This window comes from Podarcis cretensis (genome assembly GCF_951804945.1).
Source record: "Podarcis cretensis genome assembly, chromosome: 6".
Taxonomy (NCBI): domain Eukaryota; kingdom Metazoa; phylum Chordata; class Lepidosauria; order Squamata; family Lacertidae; genus Podarcis; species Podarcis cretensis.
In genome coordinates this window covers 23,576,897-23,599,522 of record NC_137175.1, presented here as the reverse complement: position 1 = coordinate 23,599,522, position 22,626 = coordinate 23,576,897, and the positions used below count along the sequence as shown (strand labels likewise).

General features: G+C 44.4%; 3 protein-coding genes and 1 long non-coding RNA gene across 5 annotated transcripts in view; 2 read left to right on the top strand and 2 right to left on the bottom strand.

The window, feature by feature from the left end:
- STK4 (serine/threonine kinase 4) overlaps nucleotides 1-3,071 on the bottom strand; it is a 67,867-nt gene extending 64,796 nt beyond the window's left edge. The window contains exon 1 of the mRNA XM_079979551.1: nucleotides 2,781-3,071. Coding sequence (XP_079835677.1) covers nucleotides 2,781-2,806 — 26 coding nt within the window. The 5' untranslated portion in view covers nucleotides 2,807-3,071. The remainder of the gene's footprint in view (nucleotides 1-2,780) is intronic.
- LOC307218075 overlaps nucleotides 1-22,626 on the top strand; it is a 343,388-nt gene that overhangs the window by 80,557 nt on the left and 240,205 nt on the right. The window lies entirely within an intron of this gene.
- TOMM34 (translocase of outer mitochondrial membrane 34) lies at nucleotides 405-14,510 on the top strand. 2 transcript variants are annotated; one of them, XM_079979894.1, is made up of 7 exons: nucleotides 405-536; nucleotides 5,925-6,024; nucleotides 8,197-8,349; nucleotides 8,645-8,808; nucleotides 9,600-9,747; nucleotides 11,667-11,793; nucleotides 12,779-14,510. In XM_079979894.1, exons 1-7 carry the CDS (start codon nucleotides 476-478, stop codon nucleotides 12,869-12,871), a joined length of 846 nt encoding a protein of 281 aa, XP_079836020.1. In that variant the 5' UTR covers nucleotides 405-475; the 3' UTR covers nucleotides 12,872-14,510. The 2 variants fall into 2 exon arrangements, with proteins under 2 accessions (XP_079836020.1, XP_079836019.1); XM_079979893.1 differs by lacking the exon at nucleotides 405-536 and adding an exon at nucleotides 1,675-1,864.
- Nucleotides 12,930-22,626, bottom strand: part of PABPC1L (poly(A) binding protein cytoplasmic 1 like) — a 33,125-nt gene continuing 23,428 nt past the window's right edge. Inside the window, exons 13-16 of the mRNA XM_079979277.1 lie at nucleotides 22,463-22,556; nucleotides 18,952-19,082; nucleotides 15,972-16,060; nucleotides 12,930-15,717 (exon numbers count right to left, since the gene is read on the bottom strand). Of these exons, the coding sequence (XP_079835403.1) occupies nucleotides 15,977-16,060; nucleotides 18,952-19,082; nucleotides 22,463-22,556 (309 nt within the window). The 3' untranslated portion in view covers nucleotides 12,930-15,717; nucleotides 15,972-15,976. The remainder of the gene's footprint in view (nucleotides 15,718-15,971; nucleotides 16,061-18,951; nucleotides 19,083-22,462; nucleotides 22,557-22,626) is intronic.

The window sequence follows — 22,626 nt, the reverse complement described above, 5'->3', positions numbered from 1 at the left end:
CTGTGTGGGGGAGGTCAAAAGCCAATTTAAATATACAGCCATTAAAAACAGTTAAAACATTACATGCAGGGGAATAGGGCTTGTCATACTATATCTCAGGTGCTAAAGGGTACATCTTCAGCACCTGCCTAAAATAGGCCTGTAATGCTGTAAAGACAGGATACAATTCTTTTGCACCCTTACCTGGGGGTAGGGCTTCTGGAGCGCCACTCACTCATTTTTTATGTATTTTTTCTGAGTTTCAAAAGTTTACAAATTAATACTTATTTTCCAGATACACATTAATTTCACATTTGACTTTGCCTCCATGATTTCCCCTGTAATTTCTAAATGTGCTTCATATTAAAGACATTCTATGCTTTATCCTTTCCACACTGCAATCCACAGCAATCCAATCTGCTCAGTTCTGAGTAGATGCTTGTATACTTTTTTTTAAAGGATTGTGTCTTAATACACTTATCCTATCTTCACCTGGATGCAGGTCATATTTATGATCATTACACTTGCTCCTTGCATTTACTCAAAGGAGCCACCAGGTCAGTATCTGGTTCCATTGTATTTTTGCAACAGCATAGGTTGAACTAGAGAAATGGGGACAGGCACAGCATCGTTCATATGTCAGGCAAAAAACATTCCTCTTCTCCCAGACTATTTGAGCAACCTATGGCCTTTTAAACCGGTGTTTGTGCTTTTGTTTTTGTTTGTTACTGTTACACATTTTTGTGTTTTTATATTGTAAACGGCCCAGTGATCCTCAGATGAAGGGCAGTACAGAAATGTAATATAATGAACTTAAGGGCTGGAGGGATTTGGAGTCTCCCGGGTCCTGCTCTCAAATCACTACACAGTAGGACTTAACTTTAAGATTGTGCAGCACGACTGCCATCCTAAAGCCACTTTCTAGGAAGGCCCGTTGACTTTGGGACTGATTCCTCAGTAAACATGCGAAGGACTTGGGCTGCCTGTACTCAAGAGAACAAGATTGATCGCGGCATAAACTTCTATTAACTAGCAGCCATCATCTCGTGTGAAAATAAAAAGGTCCCCTGCGTTAAATAGAATTAGCTCACAAACGCGGACGGGACTGCAAGACTTTGCCTCGTATGAATCTCCTGCCCAAGCACTTTTAGGGACTTGCTCCCAACTATTGAACGTGCGCAAGATTGTAGCCCCATAGCGCAACTGGGCTTGTTGGATCAAGCCCTCTGCCGCTTCCAAACTGAAAAGTTGGATCAAGCCCTTTGCCGCTTCCAAACTGAAAAGTCATCTGACCGATCTTCATCTTGGAAGGTTGGGGGGGGGGGAGCAGGGAACAAAAGCAGACCGGTCCTATGCCATTACCGGGGGAAGGAAGGCGCTTGCAGCCGGAGCCTCCGAGGCGCACTTACTCTGAAGTAAGTCCCACTGAGTTTGACGCAGCTTCCTCCCACGCAAACTTAGAAGCAATCCGCAGCGAACTCAGTCGGGGCTTCCTCCCGAGGAAGCGAACAGGTGCTAAAGGGGGCTGCGTCCCGCCCCCTCGCCTAACTTTCGGGCACGGAGAGCAAGCAGCCTGCGCTTCTCGCCCTGCCCAGGCGCCCCTGGAGGGAAAAGGAGGAGCCTCTGGCGGACGGCGCCCGCCCCCTTGCTTAATCGAGCGCAGAGGGAGGAGGAGGAGGAGGAGGAGGAGGAGGAAGCTGCAGCCCCGGCTGCTTTCCTTTACGAGAGCCGGCGCCGGCTTCCTCGCACCCCGCGGCCGGCTTCATGGCTCCTGCGTCGCGGATCGCCGACCTGCGGCAGGCGGGCAACGAGCAGTTCCGCAACGGGCAATACAGCCAGGCGGCCGCCCTCTACGGCCGGGCGCTGGAGTTACTGGAAGCAGCAGGTACTGGCGGCGGGCGGCGAAAGCCCGAGCAAGGCCTCAGTTTCCAGGGAAGGCAGTCAGAGAGGGCTGGGGATCCTGGGCTGGGGATCTACAGGGCTATAGTGCCCTCCTGCCTTGCCCCATAAAGGGGATAAAGGGGTGTCCCCCGTCCCGTTTGTCTTTAGCCAAGTTATGTGTCTTCCCACCCAACCACCCTCGCCATCCCAACCCATTCCTTAGTTATGTGCAGTCTTTTAAGTCTCAAATATCGCCTGTCCCAAATTACTTCAATGGGGTGACTAGATCCAGAATCGTATATGCCGAGTATTAGGATTCAAAGCCATATTCCACCGGCGAATGTTTAACTTGCAAAAAAATGCCCCCCCCCCATGCACTGATGACAACAACCCTGTGCTTTTCTCCTCCTCATGTGTGAATCACTTCCTGATTTGCAGAGTTATTAAGGGCCTTTATGGGGCTTGCCCTTAAAACATCCCTGCGAAATAGGACTGCACCCATTTTACAGTGCGTTAAATGGAGGCCCGGAGGAAGCCACTAGGAGAGATGGGACCTAAATAGCTCTGTAGGGTTGTGTGTGAGAGAGAAGTCTTAGGTTTATTTCTCAGTGTCTAAAGCTAAAGGGATTTTACTAGGGCTGGATAAAACCCTGAGAGATTTTACTCAATTGTAGTATCTAGTTCTAGATGGTGGGGTGGCCTGACTAATAGGTAACGTTGTATATTCTAACCCAGGTGAAGTCTTGTATATACAGAAATTAATAGTAATGGTGGTTTGGCTTTTCCCCATAAAACCATCCTGTGCTGAGGAACATTTTGTGTTGTGTCGCCAGTTGTGTTGATAACCCTGAAGCGTTTGATGCAAAAGTAAGGATACCACTATGTACGTTTGGAGACCGGGAATAGTTTTCAAACCATACCTGATGGCAGAATATAAAAACTCCATCCCATTAGCTGGCTTTGGGAGCTCTGGGCTTTTTCTTAAACCAGCTCTTTAGGTAGAGTAGCGGTGCTTTATGGTCCTCTGGATTAATATGGAACAGCATTCTTTGTCACGCTACATATTCCTGGAATTGGCAGCCCATGGAGTACAAGGCACCCAACGTTGTAGGTTGCAGCGGGCAGATGAGTGGAAGATGTTTAAGTCTTCATAATTGCCCGGTCTTTTTGTTACTGGTAGTCTCTGAAGCTCCTCTACAGCCTTAGACTTATTAGGTCAGCAGGCTGTCTGCTGCAGTAATTGTGTCACAATGAGCAAGTTTGGTTACTAACATAAAAACAGAGCCAGCAGTTGGGCAGCTCGTGAGATACACTTTCTGTTTCCTTCCTTCTCTCTAGGCTCTCCTTCTCAGCCTCTGAGCTGTAGACTTTACTTTCTGTTTCCTTTCTTTCCCTTGCATTCCTAATAGAGTTAAGGTGAGGGACAGAAGTTGATTTAACTGAGCTCTGGCTTTGGCCTTGTCTCCCCCCCCCCCCCCCCCCGCATATATAGTTTTTAACAGTCTCTGCCAGGGCTTTCTTGAACATGAGAAAGGAAGGACTTCTAGACGGAGGGCAAAAACATCCTGAAATGGGGACACCCTGAAGAGCCATACACTTGCTGAAGAAATGAAAGGCTCTCTGGATTGGTGGGGGCCACGGACAATGGAATAGGAATGTTTTTGTTTTTAAACTCGCTGTACTTTCTATAGTCTTTTTTCCATTAGTGTGGACATCACACGGCCTCTGAGAGCTGTATCTGACAGGCTTTTTCCCGCTACTGAGGTACCAATAATAGTTACAGACATACATCTGATGTCTATCAAGAATACAAAGCACATGTCTGCTTTTTAATTTTTTTGGCAGTTTTCCACTTCAAAAAATCTACATGATATATATATGGGCAGCAGCTGGATCCCTACTCTCCTGTATTTTAAAGTAACTTTAAAGTTGCATGTGCATCTATCCTTATTCTAGTTATAGACAGCATACATTGTATTATTCCACTTCCATACCCAATTACAAAGAAATCTGCATTGGAAATGCCTACAGGAACACCCAGAAAGAGGTTTGTGGGCGATAGTTTGACACTAGTAAGCAGTGTAAGATTATAGGGAGCTAACCTTGGTTAAAATGGCTAACTGTCCTACTTTTAGTGCTGCAGCTCCAGCTCTCAGGAGTCAGTTTCCAGTTGAAATCAGATGGGTGCCTAGCATGATGGTGTTTAGACATCATCTGCTGAAGACAGTCCTGTTTAATAGGTTTTCCCTGGGGTTTTCCCAGCCATTTATGAAAGATCAATTTTATATCTGATAAACAGTTTACAGTGGTGCCTCGCAAGACGAAATTAATCCGTTCCGCGATTCTCTTCGTCTAGCGGTTTTTTTGTCTTGCGAAGCAAGCCCATTGACGGCTTAGCGGATTAGCGCTATTAGCGGTCTAGCGGCTTTTAGCGATCAGCTGAGAGGCGGCTTATCAGCGGAACAGCTGATAAGTGGCTTAGCGGCTTAGGAAAGGGGGGGAGCGAAAAAAAACCTGCGGGAACTCGCAAGAAAACCTGCAGGAACTCGCCTTTCGTCTAGCGGGTTTTCCGTCTTGCGAGGCGTTCGTCTTGCAGGGCACCACTGTAATTGTGTTCAGAGTTTTTAGGATGGTGTTATTGTTTTACAGTTTGTTGAATTGATTTATTGTTAGAACTTGTGTTTCTGTGTTCTGGTCTCATTATGTAAGCCACTGTGAAGTGGTTTATAAACTTGTATAATGATAGCAATACTTTTAAAAAGTACAGTCCTCTGTATGGTGTCCTCTGTTTAAAGGGCTATGCAATCTAAGTCCAGTTTAAAGAATCCTATGAATATTAGCAGGTGCTTTAGTTGTACTGTTCATAACACCTAAACTTTTTTAATTAGACATTATTTTCATTTATGTCTCCTTGTTCTTAAAAGTCTGTATATACTGATAATATATTTACTGTTTTTGAAGTGTTTTATGGCTACCTAATGACTGTTTTATACCATTTTGTGTGAACCAATTTGATATGCTGCTTAACAAATAAGTAAAAATCTTGCTAAATAATGATTGGAGAGCAGGAGCCTTGAAGTTGTCCATCAGCATCTAGACAGCAGACTGAACAAGACACACAGGTTGCCTGTCAGTTTTTCAACAATAAGTTAGATGTATTATATTTGGATTTAAATTACAGTAATTATTTTTCTAAATTTGCACCTGTAGCTGTGAATTAAGCTTATGCCACCTCCTACCCTCTCTTTTGGCAATGCAACTGCTTTCTTTGGCAGTGCCATTGGTTCATCTAGCTTAGTATTCTTTGTGCTGATTGGCTCCAGGGTTTTAGACAAGAGCCTTCCCAGCCCTACCTTGAGATGCCAGGACCTTCTGGAGCCAAAGCTTGTGTGTCACTGAGTTACACTCATCCCCAAGTTCAAACCCACCAAGAGCATTGGGTAAATTTGCATCGGTCACACATTGTCAGCCCAAACATGCCTCATAGGTCTCCTGTGAGGATAAAATATGCAATTGGACCATATGTGAGACCATATGCATAGGGAATGGGAGACCATATATACTGCTTTGAGCTCTTTGAAGGTGACCTTAGAAATGTAGTAAATGAGGATAGAGAGGGGACAGCACAAAGATCATGTTCAAATAAGGGACACTGCAGACAATCAGGATTCAATATTCTCTTTATAGTGCAGTAAAAAATGGTAAGAGTGCTGGTTAATGATGGTTTAGTGATGTTACTAAGAAGCCGCCCCATTCATTAACATTTTTTTTCAGTTGTGACCTCTGCCCTCACCTCCATCATAGTTACTGGTCTTGAAGCTTTACACAAGGTAACAAGAAGCATCTTGCAGAGGAGGGGGTCCTCCGGATGTTGTACTACATCTTCCATCACCTGTGACCATTGGCTAAGTTGATACAAGTTGTATTCCAATACGTTCTGGAGGACCACATGTTCCCCATCTCTGTTGCAGAAGATGAGGCATCTCCAAATCCCACTACACCCTGCTTAGCACCAGAGGTACTTATGCTTAGAAATCTGACTTAATGTTCCCTTTTATATCTAGGGGATGCAAATGCAGAAGAGAGAAGTGTTCTTTTGTCCAATCGTGCTGCCTGCTATTTGAAAGATGGAAACTGTAGTCTCTGCATTAAGGATTGTTCCGAGTAAGTAGTTTCTGTCCTGAGGACAAGAGAATGGAAGTCTAGTTTACATATTCCTATACATTGCTTCCTCTTACCGCTAGATGCTTTTCAGACCCTGGTTACATAAAGGGCCAACTCAGCCTATTCAGAACCCACTCTCTACAAGTAGAGAATATTAGACAGGGTTGAAGCACAACACACTTTGCCCACAGAGTTGCTGGGGAGAAGAGGGGGATTTGTTCTGTTGTCCCTGCTGGCTGGAAGTAGGATTATCTTCCAGTGTTCATTCCTAAACTTCCCAAAATATAGGTGGAGGACAGAAGACTGTTAATGTGACTCTTTCAAACCAGCAGCAGTAACCAGGCATTTCAAATCATTGTATTTTAAGCTGGTTAAATAGTTTTACTCATTTCAATTTAGTTGTGTTCCCCATGTTGTAGGTTTTGAATTTCAAATTTATTTTTGGATAAATAAATTGTTAAGATAAATGAATCAAATAAACAAATGCCCTCCCCCTACTGCTTTCAGCAAAAGGTTGCTGCTGTGGGGGAAAAAATCACATTCTGCAATCTTTGGATGCAGTAACTGGCCTATAATTCATTTCTTGTGGTATTTATCTTGCTGTGTTTTCATTTTCTTTCATCTGCTCCTTGCAAACCATTGTCAAGCAAGCAGCAGCATATGGATACTTTTCAATATATATTTTAAAACAGTGTAGTAGCATCACATGCACATTTAACTTGCACAAATTCAATGACACACAGCTGTGACCGCTAGAAAGGAAATGGTGGCAAGGGCATTGCCTCAAGCGACAACAGTAGCCTTACAGGGATGGCTGCAAGTGGAGGGGGAGGGATGAAGGATGAAGGCAGACTGACAGAGGCTTGGGCAGAAGAAAAAGGCAGGAATGGAGCTGCAGCTTCTGCCTGCATGTCTCTGTCTGCCTTCCTTCCACCTTCATCTCTCCACCTTCCCCTCTGGTAAGCACAGCCGAGGGAACTGGGTTGCTGCTACCACCATCTCAATGCTCCTCTGCAGCTGCAGATGTGAGGGAAGGCAGTGGAGACACAGAAAGACTACATGCACCCTCTCAGTGCTGCCACCACATGTGCAAGATTGAGGCAAGACCACAGAGACATGGGGTAGGCCTCTGCATGGGGCTCCCCCACCCCCAAGCTTGCCAGACAGCAGCCACGAAATTTTGGTGGGACAGAATTTTGCACTTACTGTACAAGCTACTTCTGGAATGGAACACCCATGTGTGATGCCGCTGCTATAGACAGCTAGACATAGATAAAGAAGGGGGGAGTCTGTCCAAGATAACATTAATCTTGTTGGGTATTCTCTGTGTGTGAGAATCATTTGTTCCAGAAACAGAGAAGAACAGAGAAGAAGCAGAAGGCTAAGATTGTTTTGTCTATGCAAGGAAGTTTTCTGTGGGAACTGTTCTTTGGTTCTGTGTAACTTGTTGTGAGTCTCTTGCTTGCGCCTTGTGGTGAGAGAAGCGGAGAGTTAGTCTTGGACTCTAAGCATGCCTTGACTACGGCAGTGGTGAAATGTCTGTATATATTTGCTACCAATATGCATTTAGGCCTGTCAAGTAAACTTCTGCACTTCACTGAATCTTTATGGCGTACCCAAGTGTTTGTTGCCTGTGTGTACCTTCAACCCTGAAGACATTTGTAAGGAAGGAGCTGCGTTGAGATGTAACTCTGCTGAGTACTGATACTGGCGCGCGCGTGCACGCACACACACATAGAGAGACAGTGAAAGTGATAGCCAGACCCAATTGTTCTAAACCATCCATCAAAGGTTGATGGATTGATTGAACAATTCTTGCATATGGAAAATTTCATTGTGAAATGGTGTGGCTTGCTCAAATAACTTTTATATGATGGAGAACCTGTGGCCTACAAATGTTGCTTCACTACAACTCCCATTGGCCAGGTTTCCTGGGACAGATTAGAGCTGAAGTCCGGCAACAGCCATTGAGCCTCGAGTTTCCCACCCCTGCTTCTATAGTACTGTACATTTTATCTGCAGAGCCCAAGAGACACCCAAACTCGCCAGATACTTGAAATTTTGATAAATATTTGCTGTGCATGTGAACCCTCTTCCGCCAACTGAGTTTGAACATTGTAAATTCTGCTGTTTAACTTTTATTTATCCAGTAATCTTTTCTGCTGATTTTAGGGCCCTGGATCTGGTCCCTTTTGGAATCAAGCCCCTGTTGAGGCGCGCAGCAGCCTATGAAGCTCTTGAGAGATATCATTTAGCCTACGTGGACTACAAAACTGTGTTACAGGTTGATATCACTGTACAAGCTGCACATGATGGAGTCAATCGGTAATCCCCTGCTCTGTGTTCAAAATGAATGTACAAAAAAATTTCTAATGTGTATTTTAGATCATTCTTGCTCCTTTCAAATTAGGTTCTATGTTGTTCCAGAACAGTTTGATATCGTTTAAGATTCAGCCCACCTTTGTTAAAATAAGCATAGATCCTTGTCTATATTCCAGGCAACCAGATCTAGGAATGGAACTTCTGTGCTTTAGAGGTGTATAAATCATAATAGCTAGCTATCTCTTTATGGGAAGGTGACTGTCAAACAATGGCTAAACTAATAACTGTCCTCTTCCAGAATGACCAAAGCCTTACTGGAAAAAGATGGTCTTCAGTGGCGGCAGAAGCTCCCACCCATCCCATCTGTTCCAGTTTCTGCTCAGAGACGGTGGGAGCCCCCACCTGGAAGCCAAGAAGCTTCTACAAGAAGCAATGAAAACACTACTGCAGGAACAAAGCAAGGTGAGTAGTTCTTTTGCTTTAGGGATGAGAATGAGGGACAGAGCACACAGAGCCTCAACTAACTCATCCAAATTCCAACTGGCATTATCTTTCTGATAACTCTAGGCAGTTTAGAGAAACCACCTGGAATCTGAGGTGGGAATAGGGGCTTAGGGACACTTTAACAACTTCATCTGCAGAACTTGAGACCACCAAACTGAACACAGCCCATCAGTCAAGCATTGTGGCTTGCCATGTGCTTCATACCCACCCAGCCACCCTTTCTAGTTCTCTTGTCTCAGCAATAAAAAACAGACTTTTCAAAACTTATCAGATGCTCTCCATAACTTCGCTGCTGTGCTACATTTAGCTTGCTGCATCACAAGCAGCCCAGACCTGATCAAATTACAGTTTCATTTGTGTATATACCTCAATTTCCATGTATTAGAGAAGAATATGCTTCTATTATATGTTTCCTGTTCCCATTGTCAGCTCCGTAGAGCTGGTACTGCAGCACAGTCTTTTTCTCCAACACTTTTTTTTCATGGACCCACTGAGATTTGCTGGAACTACTACCTAACACAAAAGGCTAGCTGTTTGTGTTGGCATTGAGTAGCTATTAAATTTGTGTCCTTGATGAGCCATCTTCAAAAGGAGCTTTTAACAAGTATATCCTAACATAATAATTTGACTTTCAGTTGTTATAGTTCCACCCTCTGAAACATCAAGGACTGAATTTTTATTTGTGGTATGGCCCTCTGTCATAGCCGCTTTTAGGGTTACACTGTGTTTTTTCTTGAAATGAATTTCAGTGCCTACTGCTGCCACAATGGATCGAGCAAATGTGTTGAAGCTGGAAGGAAATGAGCTTGTAAAGAAGGGAAACTATAAAAAAGCTGTTGAGAAGTACACAGAAAGCTTAAAACTCCATAAGCTGGAAGGTGCAACGTACACTAACAGGTAAAGCTAATGTAACCATCTGACAGGTCCAGGTAAAGGTAAAGGTACCCCTGCCCATACGGGCCAGTCTTGACAGACTCTGGGGTTGTGCGCCCATCTCACTTAAGAGGCCAGGGGCCAGCGCTGTCCGGAGACACTTCCGGGTCACGTGGCCAGCGTGACATCGCTGCTCTGGCGAGCCAGAGCCGCACACGGAAACGCCGTTTACTTTCCCGCTGGTAAGCGGTCCCTATTTATCTACTTGCACCCGGAGGTGCTTTCGAACTGCTAGGTTGGCAGGCGCTGGGACCGAGCAGCGGGAGCGCACCCCGCCGCAGGGATTCGAACCGCCGACCTTTCGATCGGCAAGTCCTAGGTGCTGAGGCTTTAACCCACAGCGCCACCTGCGTCCCTGACAGGTCCAGGTATACACCCTCAAATTACGCTGTAGCACATTGTATCAGAAACTATTTTGACTGCCAATCCTAAAACTGTAATGTGGGTGGAAGATAATGGCTGCATTTGCACATAAAATGCCAAAAATGCACAATTTAAAGTTGGCTTCATATTCTGGCTTGTTTTGGAGCTGTTAACAATAGTTTCTGGGTTGCAAGAAACAGGGAGCTATAGCTTAGTGCTGCATCCTGACTTCTGCTGCGTTTCATGCAAAGGGAAGGGGAAAAAGTGGCAGAAAAGGGAAGGTGCTCATCACTCTCATATATCTTAGGTTATTAAGCCAGGATTTTGGTTTACGGCTGTATGCAAATATGGTCAATAGGGATGCTTTGGGGTTGTGACATTTTTACTCAAGTGTAACATACACTTGCCTGCCCTGCTTCCCTCCTATACTCCCATACTGCCCTGTACCCGTAGATCTCAGGGCAGTTCACAACATAACCTGCTTTGATGGGGCCAGTCAGAGTCTCCGAGAACAGAAACAGGAAGAGCTCTCCCTTACTACTAATTCTGGAATTATCAGTCTCTCTGTGCTCCTAAAGAGGCCAATACCTGATTCATGCAGCTCATGGAGGCTAGGTTTCAATAAGCCAACAGTAGGTTGGGGGTCATACTTGTAGGGGCCATGAGAGAGTTTGCAAAGGGGCCATTGGGGGAGACAATAGATAGATGGAAAGGTATTGGACACTCCAGGACCCAGTGTTTGCTAACAGCCTGGATGCACAAGTACAGGTCATCCTCATGAAGCCTAGTTCTTTTGGCTGATATGTTCCTGTGGGCTCTGTTTTCATTAAAGGAGTTAAGGGTACCTGGGTAGAGTCCTTTCCTCCCAAATGGTTTAGTTATGTTCTGTAATGATAGTATATGCAAATTATGCTCTGTATATTGTTTTACTATGTGCAGCATTCAGCTTCCTGAAAATACCAGCTTCCACATCTTTTTAGCTCCAGCCTCTTTAAAGGTCTACTTGAAAAGGGGTTTTTTTTGGGGGGGAGACCTGTTGACAGAAGCTAAAAATGTGGATATGCAAGGTGATGATCCTAATTGATCAAGGTGCAAATGGCTGCAGTCACATTGGTTTATTACAGATGAGTAGAAAGCAGCTGCATTTAGAAGCAGGAGAAGATGATGATGTTGATGCTGATGATGTTGGCAGTCTAGCTCATTCAGGAAAACTGCAGTCAAGACAGTTTTTGGGTGGGGTGTGAAAAGCAAGCTTTTTAGAAGTGCATTGTTACAACTTAATCATGGTTGAGTTGATGATGTTGGACTTGACCATTGTATTGGCAATATTCATTCATTCTACTTATCAGTTGCCAAGAGCAATCATTCTATGAGAGAAGCCAATGGGTCTCAAAATAAAAATTGAGCATTTGAACACCTACCCCCAGCACCCTTTATTAGGTGTATGAGATCATTACAAATTCAGGATTTCCATAGCAGTTGTTTCCAAAGACTGTTATATTTCCTTGCATACATTGTAGGGCTCTTTGCTACCTGAATATGAAGCAGTACAAGGAAGCAATTCAGGATTGCTCAGAAGCACTTAAGATGGACCCAAAGAATGTCAAAGCATTTTACAGACGAGCACAAGCATATAAAGAGCTCAAGGTAAGGAACTTCCTATAATTTTGGGTCACTGAGTTACAGTATGGAAAGTGCTTATTTTCAAGCAGATATGTAGCTTTTTCTCCAGTTCCACCCCATTTGCTCCAGAGCAGGACTAGGGAACCTTTCTGGCTCCAGTGGCTAGATCTTCATCAATCATACCATGTCATTGTGACATCACATGATAGGTGGGTAGCTCCACCCACCTCTCAAAATCCCTTGCATCTGGTTTCCAAGTGCTTTACAGCCAGCTGGATGTTGGCTGCTTGGGAACCCACATTGGTTTTAAAGCCCTTTGCAAACTTTAAGCAAATGGGTGGTGGGACAGGCTCCTTTCTCCCATTTGCTTAGAGAAGCAGCACAGAGCTGCTTCAGATAATGTTTTGCAAATTCGTCTCTTGATGAACAGGGATTAAATCCTGCTGCCTTGGCTTTGTGATCCTCTTCACTGCCAAGAACAGGGTTTGCAGCCAGTGCAGGATTAAACTTTTCCCATCAGCTGACGTCACCAATGAAAATGGCCTTGTGAGCTAAAGTGGACCCCCGGGTGGGCCAAATTTGCTGGCAGGTTAGAGGTTTCTGTCTTCCCATTCCAGAGGTTTGTAAGGGAGTTGATCATCTGGAAGGTGGCTGCTTTGGGGCAACAGCTGAAGGTAGGCTCCTCAGGATATTGGGGTCATCAAGGGGGTGGGGGGAATTGAGAGCATCCCAAAAAGTAATCAAAAGCATTTTTTTACTAAAGTCAACACTAAATTCAGGGAGTTGTTGGTGCCCATATGCTGCAAAGGATACCAGGTAGCGTTATAAACCATGAGATAGAGGATGGGGCTGTAGAAGTGGCAGTGCTCCCGAATGCACTAAATTCCAAAGATTTTTATTAAATGTAGAGGTGCCACTTTTTGCTTTCTCCAAGTTTTCCTGAGCTGGTTTCTCGGGAGCACATTTATTTGTCTCCTGCCAAATATCTACATGTTTTCTTTACTTCCAGGACTACAGATCTAGTAAAGCGGATATCAACAGCCTCTTGAAAATTGAACCAAAGAACAGTGCTGCTCAGAAACTACTGCAAGAATTAAAATAACTCTTAAAATAAGAGAGGCTAAAGGCAACACCATGCTCTTCTGAAGATACATTTCCTGTTTCGTTTTGTTTTTTAAAAAAATGATCACAGGGACCAGCCTGAATGCAGAGCCAGATGCAAAATTCACCTTTCAGACCTGTTGGCATCTTTCTGGTTCCTTGCTTTATCAGAGTTATTTGTTCTTCCTATAAAGGCTTCCAAAAGTTCAGTGTGACCTTCTGAGAGTCACAACTTCCTAATAGAATTTCCAGAGTGGTAGCTGTACTGCAAGCCCCTTATTCTAGCAAAAATTACCTTAACTCACTGAGAAAGAGATTATAGCAGACAGGGCGGCACTTAACTGATATTTTTTGGTAGGTGGGTGTGTTTTGCAGAGCGAAGAACTGCAAGCCTCTGGTTGTAGCTGCTTATCCATGTAGGTAGCAGCACAATTGCAAGCTAAAGGCTTGGACTGACACAGTGGCTGACGGATGTATGTTTTTCAAAAGTAGTCTCTGCTTTGCCTTAACTTTTGTGCACTAGGCTCCAGTTGAGCGTTCTGGTCTTCGAAATGTTCTTTAGAAATCTAATGCTGCTTTTATCCTTTACCAAAGAGTCTGGTACGTTGTGCTGCTCTTATGCTGTGTGTACCTTTTGCAGACTTGCGTTCTTTGTTAGATTAGGCTGTTTCATTTATGCTTAGCTTGATTGCCTGTTATGTTTTTTACACGCCTATTACTTTATGATGACACTCCCTCCTCTGATATATGTTTGAAAGTAGTTATAGGCTAAACTTTCAGCTGGGGGTGAGGGCAGGAAGCCCAGAAAGTAGACCGGCATAGCCAATTTTCCTGCTTCATATAGAAAGAACATGCCCTCAAGAGTAGAGCTATCTGCATGTACAAAAACTTTTTGCCTACCTTCCTGCTCATAGACCTCCTTATGAATAGCGGCTGATAAAATTGATGTTGCTTCCAGCACTCCAGACTACAGGTAAGGTACCCATCTGGTAGAATGTTTCTTACTACGAAGAATCCCTCTGCAGAGTGACCTGTGCCCCCCTGTTATCCCTGACCAGGGCAGACGGGAGTTGAGAGTGCAACATTTGAGCGCCACCACTTCCCCAGCTCTGTAGCAGATAATGAAATGGCAGCTGCCTTCTCCATCACCTGCTTCTATACATTTTTTTTTTAATAGAAGGGCATTTATTGCAAGAGGCTTCACCTGAACTCTGATAGTGTCCAGGCAGTGGTTTACTAGCTCTTCTGCTCTTTATGAAAACTAGGCTCAAAATTTCATAGCTAAAAAATGTATGTAGCCTCTTTTGAGCCTGCCCTCCAGAGCAAGCTTTGCAGTCAGTCCCTCAACCTTGTATTAGTGAGAAGATAGACAATCCCCATTTTCTTTTGCCTTAGAGCTCATGCCGTTTTAAAGTTGGAGGGGGGAGAGTTTTGCATATAGTCTCTTTAACACAGCCATGCACAGAGCAGGCTAGGCACCAAATACCCTAGAGGGAACCATTATTCTTAATGTTGCACTGTTCAGCAGAGTCTAGTAACAGCTGCCTCTCGCATCCATCTGGAAATATTGAGGGAAGAAAACTAAAATCAGCCTATGCTTCTGGTGTTTTGAACTTTTAAATAAATGTTTGGTTGCGCAACTTGTAGTTGTCAAAAGGAAATTAATTGTGTCCACTTTGCAGCGTAGGGCCAACTGCAAGTGCCTGCTTGTGACCCCCTCTCTGGGCTCCTGGGACAATTTAACTAACTCCCAAGTTATAAAGGAGAACAGTCATATATTAATGTGCTACCAGGATATGAAGTTTATAAGGCATGTGTTGAACAAGTCACAGTTTCTTTCCCAGCTCAAAGGTAACAGTACATATAAATATTTCAATTTCTACAGAATGCACACGTGGCTGTTGAAAAAAGGATATGCGCATGACACAGTGCAGAAGAAAAGTGTTTTTAAGGAGAGCAGGAATTCATTTCTCGCATCTCTATAAGAGTTATTTAAAAATGCAATTCAAAAACCCCTCCTACATGTGTCAAGTATGAGAACCAGTTGGTTTTCTTTAAAACAAACGAGCTCACAATGGTTTGTCCCAGTAATTTTGGCAGCCCATGGATCTATGCAACTGAGCAGAGTAGTTGTTAGTGCCATGTTAGACAGTGAACACTGACACAAGACTTGATGATAAAGGAAGTGACGCTTCATTTCCTTTATCATATCAACAGCAGCACGAACAAATAAAATAGTGTCACAGGCCCCAGTGGTGGTTGAAGCTTAAGGCTACTTAAAAATGACCAGCTTCGATAAATTAACACAATGTGGGAACCAATTTGTTCCACATCATTCTTACAACATATCCTTCCCATACAAGCAGTTACTAGAAAAGCACCTGTGAAAATACTCTTTAAAGTGTGAATACAATGTTAGTGGGAAAAGAAGCTGCAACGACTCTTAAGTGCACAAAAGAAAGTGATTCAAAAAAGGCTAGATTTTTGCACGAATATTTATATACATATACCCCTCCCCCCAATACCAGTAAATAGTTGGACAGAATATATATTAACCACCTGTGCAAACGCATATGTTAAATGGAGAAACTCTAAATTAGAATGCACAGAGAAGTTTCATGTAGCCATCCTGACTAATGGGAAGAGGAGCTCAATTTGCCCATTGATAATCCACTAGTTGTGCCTAGAGTAGTCTGGGACCACGGCTGGGCACTGAGTCTGAGTGAGATCCAGACCACGTGCAGCAAATTTATGGTAACAATGAAGCTGCTGCACAAGCAGTGTAGACATGACGGTTGCAGAAACAGGCAAAGTCGAAGTAGTCATTTGATCAGTACCAATCGGATCCTAAAAAGGAGTGAAGCAGAAAGTGTCAGCTTCACACATGCAGCTGCAACACTTTCCTACTTGTCCCTCACCTTGCCAAGCAGATGACCTTGTATGACTAGGTCCTTCTGTGTTAGCAGTTCTCAACATGGAACCATGTCTTTGCATCAGGTCCCCAATGCAATGCTTGGGCCTGCTCTCCTTCCCTCCCTCTTACATATTTTGGCCAAAACCAAGTTTGTCACTTGGTCGCTGTGCAGTCCTTACCAACCCACCTTGGTCACTGAAGAAATGCTGCCGAGTTGCTCTTGTGGGATGCTTCAGAGATTTGGTGCACTTGCAGTACAGCAACAGCTTCCTCAATCTACAAAAGCAAAGCCCAGGATCATACAGTCATTTATTACAGCCAGTTGTACTGAGATGGACTCTGCAAATCAACATGGAGGCCCTTTAACAATCCTAGGTGCATTACTCTTCCCTGAAAAGCAGAAGTGGAATGCCTGTGGCCTGCCAGATGTTGCAGGACTACAACTCCCATCATCCTTGGCCCCTGGCCATGCTGGCTGAGTCAGCTGGAGAACTGGAGCTCAGCAAAATTTGGACGGCCATAGGCTCTCCATTCAAAGCAATTTAGAGACTGATGTGGATGGTGTGTTAAAGCCACTTGGCTGCTTTAGGATCTAAAGAATCACACACACTGAGGTCCAAGCCTCTGAAGGAAACTTCACTCATTTTTTTCTCTATAGGTACATTCAGACAATTAAGATTGCCATTTTGGAGTGCCAAAGTCTTTCTGGGCTTTGTCTTAACAGATCAAGGGAGATTCGTGCAGCAAGACTTGGATTCTTTACATTTCTGACTCTTCATTGCCCATTGGCTCCATCTTCGTGTGGTTCCAAGGCTGACTTTGCAAGCTCATTTTTCTCAACAATCCTACTGTAGAAGTTCCTTGAGTCAAGGAATAGTAACAAATTTCATGCAGAGCCACTGAAAATGCCCTCTTTCATTCGAACTAGTTGGCACCCAAAATTGCAGTATGCAGGCTTTGGAAATACAGAGAACTCTTCCTCACACCAATGTGGAAGGTAGGGGAGAGAAGAGAAATAGATATCTGAGCCAGAGCTGGCCAAAGATGTTTTGCAGCCTGAAATGGAAAAGCAAGTGGCGTCCTGCCCACCCCAACTTCAGACGCATAATACCATGGCCTGTCGCTGGATTTTCAGCGTCAGAAGCACCTCCCGAGAGTAAAAAAATACAAAATAACAAATTTGGCAATTAGCAATTTGCTGTCTTTTCATGACATCCCAAAAATCAGTCTCAGGTAGCCATCTGAGGACAGATCTAAGAAGCTCAGTTTATTTTCCCAGGTGTGAAAAATTACACAGAAGGAAAAATGTTCTTGCAAACAATTAGGCTAAGGCCAACCTGTGAGCTACAATAGTTCTTGTTCTTATTCTTAAACATTTTTGCCACCCTTCACCTGTAGATCTCAGGGCAGTTCACAAAATACAAGAGAGAAAAACAATATACATAATAAAAAAAAACCAATAACCCACCCTCCCCCTCAAGCAAGTAGCTTGCCAAACCCACTCTCTGACACAGATACATTAATGCAGTTAGGCTTTTTTAAAAAACAAAAAAACAAAAACAACTTTCTCAACTGCCTTAATGTGTATTAAATGGTTTCTTGAAAGCAGTTAATAACACCCTCCCAACCCTCCAGTTATACATGCTCTCAAAGGGTGATTTAATTTTTCATCTCAGCCTTTACTCCCCCCCCCCCATTCTGTTTTTAATGCGAACATCATCCAAGCATACTCTCCAAGTCTTCAGTTTGTTGTAACGCATAATGTTCTTATCAAAAGGGCATTAGACACATGCATGGAGGACTTACTAGCAGTTGTTGGCATCAGGTCTGTCTCAAGAGCCAATGGAGTGTGCCTTTGGGGTGAAGTCACACTGCTGCGTTAGCAGCACAGAAGTGACTTTCCAGGGTCGCTAAACCTGGGTAGTGCGAATGGGCTGCCCAGACAACAAGACCCCCCTCTCGTCCTCGCTGATGTGGTCCAAAGTAATGCAGAGAAGGCACCATCCAACAGGCTTACAAGGCACCATCCAACAGTCTTAGGGACCCCACTCCAGATTTGTGTAGTTTATTCCTTAGACTTTTCTTCTCCGGAAGATACCCCACATAGCAATGAAGGTTAAGGATAAAGAGTTTTGCTTCTCCTAGATGGACTACCTTCCCAAGTTGACAAGTCCCATCTGCCACTGGATTTACTAGTAGGAAGGCTACATTCATTTTAGCCTCCACATTTCAGAGGCCGTATAAGTATCAGCTGCTGAGGAACAGCATGCCCGTGGCTGGGGCCCTTCTGGGTGGCCATCACTATGGGAAAACAGTATTTTGGACCAGATGGACCATTTGCCTGATCCAGGAAGGATCTCCTTAAGTTATTAAAGTTATTATTCATGCATCGAAAGCCTATGCAGCTGAAACACTAACTGCTTAAAAATAGCTCCTTTAGCATTGAGAATGGAATGTCTCATAACATGGTGGTCATTCAAAGGGCTGCACATGCAGTCTTTGCAAATCAGCCTAAACTAGGAGAAACCGCTGCATACACGCACGCACGCGCATACACACACACACACACACACAGCACATTGTGTCAAAAGAGACATTAAGGATGTGTCATATGATCTTTTCTGCTTTCTCTAACTAGTCAGGACATACCATTACAGTGAATTGCCACTTTATATGTAAAAAAATAGTTTTTACTCTCAGCGAGGAAATGTGCTTCCATGTGGGATACATACACAAACATATACCACATGTGCTCAAGGCGCAAATGCACCAGGAATAATTAGAACACAGAGACATGTACAAACCAGGTGAGAAATGGACTTAGCTGGGGATGGCAGAACGGGAAAAAGCAACAGTGGAAAGACTTGTAGTCAGAGGTGGAGTCTTTTTACTATCAGTTATCCCACCAGGGTTTCAAAATCTCCCAGCCCTTAGGGATCATTTCAGTTCCCCAATAGTCTTCTGCTCCATCACCTACTTCTGGGGGAAAAAACAGCCCCACTCCAAGCTCTGTAAAAGAGAAACCCTTCATATTCTGAAGGTATGCATATCATAAACTTTACAGATAAACAAAACTCAAATCAGCACAATATATTTTAATTGTAAAATTTGGGGATTTGCAATGGCAGAGTTAGCGGTTTTTATTTTATAGCATGAAATTCCAGTACCTTAGAGTGGAGGGATTCAGGTGACTCCAGCATCAGCAGCAACTCAGAGTTATCTATCTCCAGCAGCATACCTGTGATCTTCCCAGCCATGGAGGGGTGTAATGAGTGAATCAGAGGGTAGAGGCGTTCACCTGTGCACAGGCAAAAGGGACAGAAGCATGCATCATTCAGAGTGGGGAAACCCCATGGAGCTGGCCCTATTCCATTTTTTAAGCTTAGGAATATTAGTGGCCCAGGAGGAACACCGGGGAGTGGGAATGCTTCAGTTCTCACATGAAAAACCATTTTTAAAAGTTCTGGTGAGGCCCAGAGTTGCAAGAGAGAGCAGGCAGAAGAGGTAAACAAATTGTACATGGATATCCAAAGAATAAAGCACTTGAAAAGATCACAGGAATTGAACTGGATGTACTGTATAAGGATACTGGGACGCAGTTGGTGCTGTGGGTTAAACCACAGAGCCTAGAACTTGCCAATCAGAAGGTCGGCGGTTCGAATCCCCGCAACGGGGTGAGCTCCCATTGCTCGGTCCCTGCTCCTGCCAACCTAGGAGTTTGAAAGCACGTCAAAGTGCAAGTAGATAAATAGGTACCGCTCCGGCGGGAATGTAAACGGCGTTTCCGTGCGCTGCTCTGGTTTGCCAGAAGCAACTTAGTCCTGCTGGCCACATGACCTGGAAGCTGTACTCTGATTCCCTCGGCCAATAAAGCGAGATGAGCGCCGCAACCCCAGAGTCGGCCACGACTGGACCTAATGGTCAGGGGGCCCTTTACCTTTATAAGGATACTAACATCCATTGCCATCTAGCAGGTACCCCCCCCCCCAGCCCAAAAGGAAACATCTACCAGGAAGGACTGTCTTAAGGGAAAGCAAATTCAGATACACAGCTGGTCTACCTCTTTATTATCCTCCCTGTTTTCAAGCTGCTGCCGCAGGCATTGTAAAAGACTTTCTCCTTAAATGACTGCATGCAGGCCTGGCCCTACCATTAAGCAGTGTGCGGCATCTGCCTCAGGCAGCAAACACTGGAGGGGCATGGAGTAGCAACAAGGTAGTGAAAGACAGAGCTCTGTGGGGCACATAGCCTGCTCTTCACCCCCTAAGCTAATCTGCTGCCCTCAGGTGCGGTGGACGATGCACCCATTGTTGACACTGAGATTTGACTGCCTATTCCAAGTCAGACTTCATACATTATTTTTCTTTTAAGCGCTACACATTTGCATAGGCAACTCCACAGCCCTATACACATGTCAATAATTTGGCTGTGCAAACAAAAAGCAGAGAGGAGGGCATCTTCATGTGACAGCGAATGCTCAGCTTGTGTAAGGTCACTGCACAAACCGCCGCTTGGAGAAACAGCAATGCGTCATTGTGGAGAAATAGCAGCTTGGCGCCAATGGGAGTTGTCCCCCACTCCAAAAAAAATCTCTAATTGTATTGCAAGGGGTATGGCTTTGCAGAGCTGGATAAATTATTTGCCCACGTTATGTAGACCTGTTGAGAACCAGGATTTCTCCTGCTTATTATTTAAACGAAACAGAACAAATGCCGAATAAGATTGGCAGTGATGCATATAATAATAATAATAATAATAATAATAATAATAATAGTTTATTTATACCCCGCCCATCTGGCTGAGTTTCCCCAGCCACTCTGGGCGGCTTCCAATTGAGTGTTAAAAACAATGCAGCATTAAATATTAAAAACTTCCCTAAACAGGGAACTGTGTACAGTTAAATTCCCAGTCCACGGCATTGTTTTTTAAAACTGCAGATTGAAATGGGAAATGATGGATTTTGTGAACACAGGAGAAATGGAGAGAGACCAGAAACAGAATGATCCATCCCTAATTCCAGCACTCTTTACTCACGCCATGCTTCACACTGGCCAGTTTGGCCTTTGTTGTTGCAACCGAGCAAGGAGTAAGATTTACCTTTCAGGAACGAGAGAGAGAGAGGGAGAGCGAGAACACAGAAATAAACTCCTTCAACCCATCACCACTATAACCATTCTTTGTGGGGAAAGTATATATTGAAGAGCAGGAGTTTCTGCTTGCACAGTGAGGTGCTGTGTGCTTTGAAAAGGAAAATCCCTCCAGGAAAAGTCCTTTCCTTATGTACACTTATGGGGGCAGGAAAGGAAGGGTATGCCCAAAGCATACCCAAATACCCAAAGCAGGTGGGCAGCACAGGAAGAGCCTGTGCAGTCCGGCTGTTAGTAATCTAAGAAACTCTCGGTTCAAATGCAGTTGGCATGCAGCTCAGCCTCATCAGATCATGTGGAGGAGAGCAGCAGCTGCTCGGTCAACAGGAAAAGAGCTGCTACTCATGATACTTGATCATGTCTGGAGATCCCTGCTGCCAGACCCACCACAGTTGCTAGGGAGAAAAGCTGTGATTGACAGGGCTCGGGCTGGGTAGCCAGTCCCTTAAAGCAGGGCTCCAGCTAAAGTGTCATCATGGTTGCTAGAACCATGCAACCAGCTGCCAAGGTTGCTTTCATACTACAGTCTGCTAGCACTGCTGAGATAATTGCTTTTCAGAAGCAGAATGGAAAGGATACTGAATATACAGTGGTACCTCGGGTTAAGTACTTAATTTGTCCGTCCTTAACCTGAAACTGTTCTTAACCTGAAGCACCACTTTAGCTAATGGGGCCTCCTGCTGCCGCCACACCACCAAAGCACGATTTCTGTTCTCATCCTGAAGCAAAGTTCTTAACCTGAAGCACAATTCCTGGGTTAGCGGAGTCTGTAACCTGAAGCGTATGTAACCTGAAGTGTATGTAACGTGAGGTACCACTGTACTATCCTGCAGCATCGCCTTCCCCTAGCCAAGACCCTTCTGCAATGTCAGGTTGTAATTATACCAATCAGCAAAAGTCCTTTCCAGTGTTTGTTCTAGTTTCCCGTTTGAAGGTTCTGCATGTTTCTTTATTTAAAGCGAAGGTCTCAGGGCAGAAATACAGAAACAAAATCAAATCAAACTATACAAACTAATAGAACTAGTGTTCCCAGAGCTACAGTTCACAGCACCCTTAAACTACCACTCCCAGGAATCTTTGGGGGAGGGAAATCATATGCTTTAAACATGCATTTAATGTGCTTTAAATATATGGTGTTGATCTGTGCTAAAAGCCTATGAAACTAAGCAAAGCCCACAATGAAATCTCAAGCCAATAGAACCACAAAAGACAGTGAAAAGAAAACCGTCTCCCAGTTTGTTCAACATAGTTTTGGGTAGTGTTTTCCTAATGTGGGACTCATACCCACAACCCTGAAATTAAGAGTCTCATGCTCTACCAGCTGAGCAGAATGCATTGCCAGCAGCACTGAATAACTACGGCCGGATCCTGCATATTCGGGGGAAGCCAAAAACAGTTTCCAAGCTGCAGAGCGGCACCTTTAAGTTTAAGGTTAAAACTCTTGCCTAGAGACATAGCTAGCTAGCTAGCTGAACAGGGCGCCTGAGAAGGGCAAGCTGCCGATGGAGGATGACGACGCACCACAACTCACCAAGCATTTGCTTCTGCTCCTGAGGAGGGGCTGAAGCCAACATGGATGCTGTGAGGGGCTCCTGTCCATGGACACGGACAGCCGGTTCTACAACCTGCAGGCCAATAAACAGAAGACAACAATAATAGCATGGTCCTGGTGTGAGTTCCTGAATGACACTCTGG

Coding starts and splice junctions, on each gene's coding strand:
- TOMM34 (XM_079979893.1), top strand. CDS start 1,744: ATGGCTCCTGCGTCGCGGATCGCCGACCTGCGGCAGGCGGGCAACGAG. Junction 8,350..8,644: donor GCACATGATGGAGTCAATCG/GTAATCCCCTGC, acceptor GTCCTCTTCCAG/AATGACCAAAGCCTTACTGG. Junction 11,794..12,778: donor AAGCATATAAAGAGCTCAAG/GTAAGGAACTTC, acceptor CTTTACTTCCAG/GACTACAGATCTAGTAAAGC.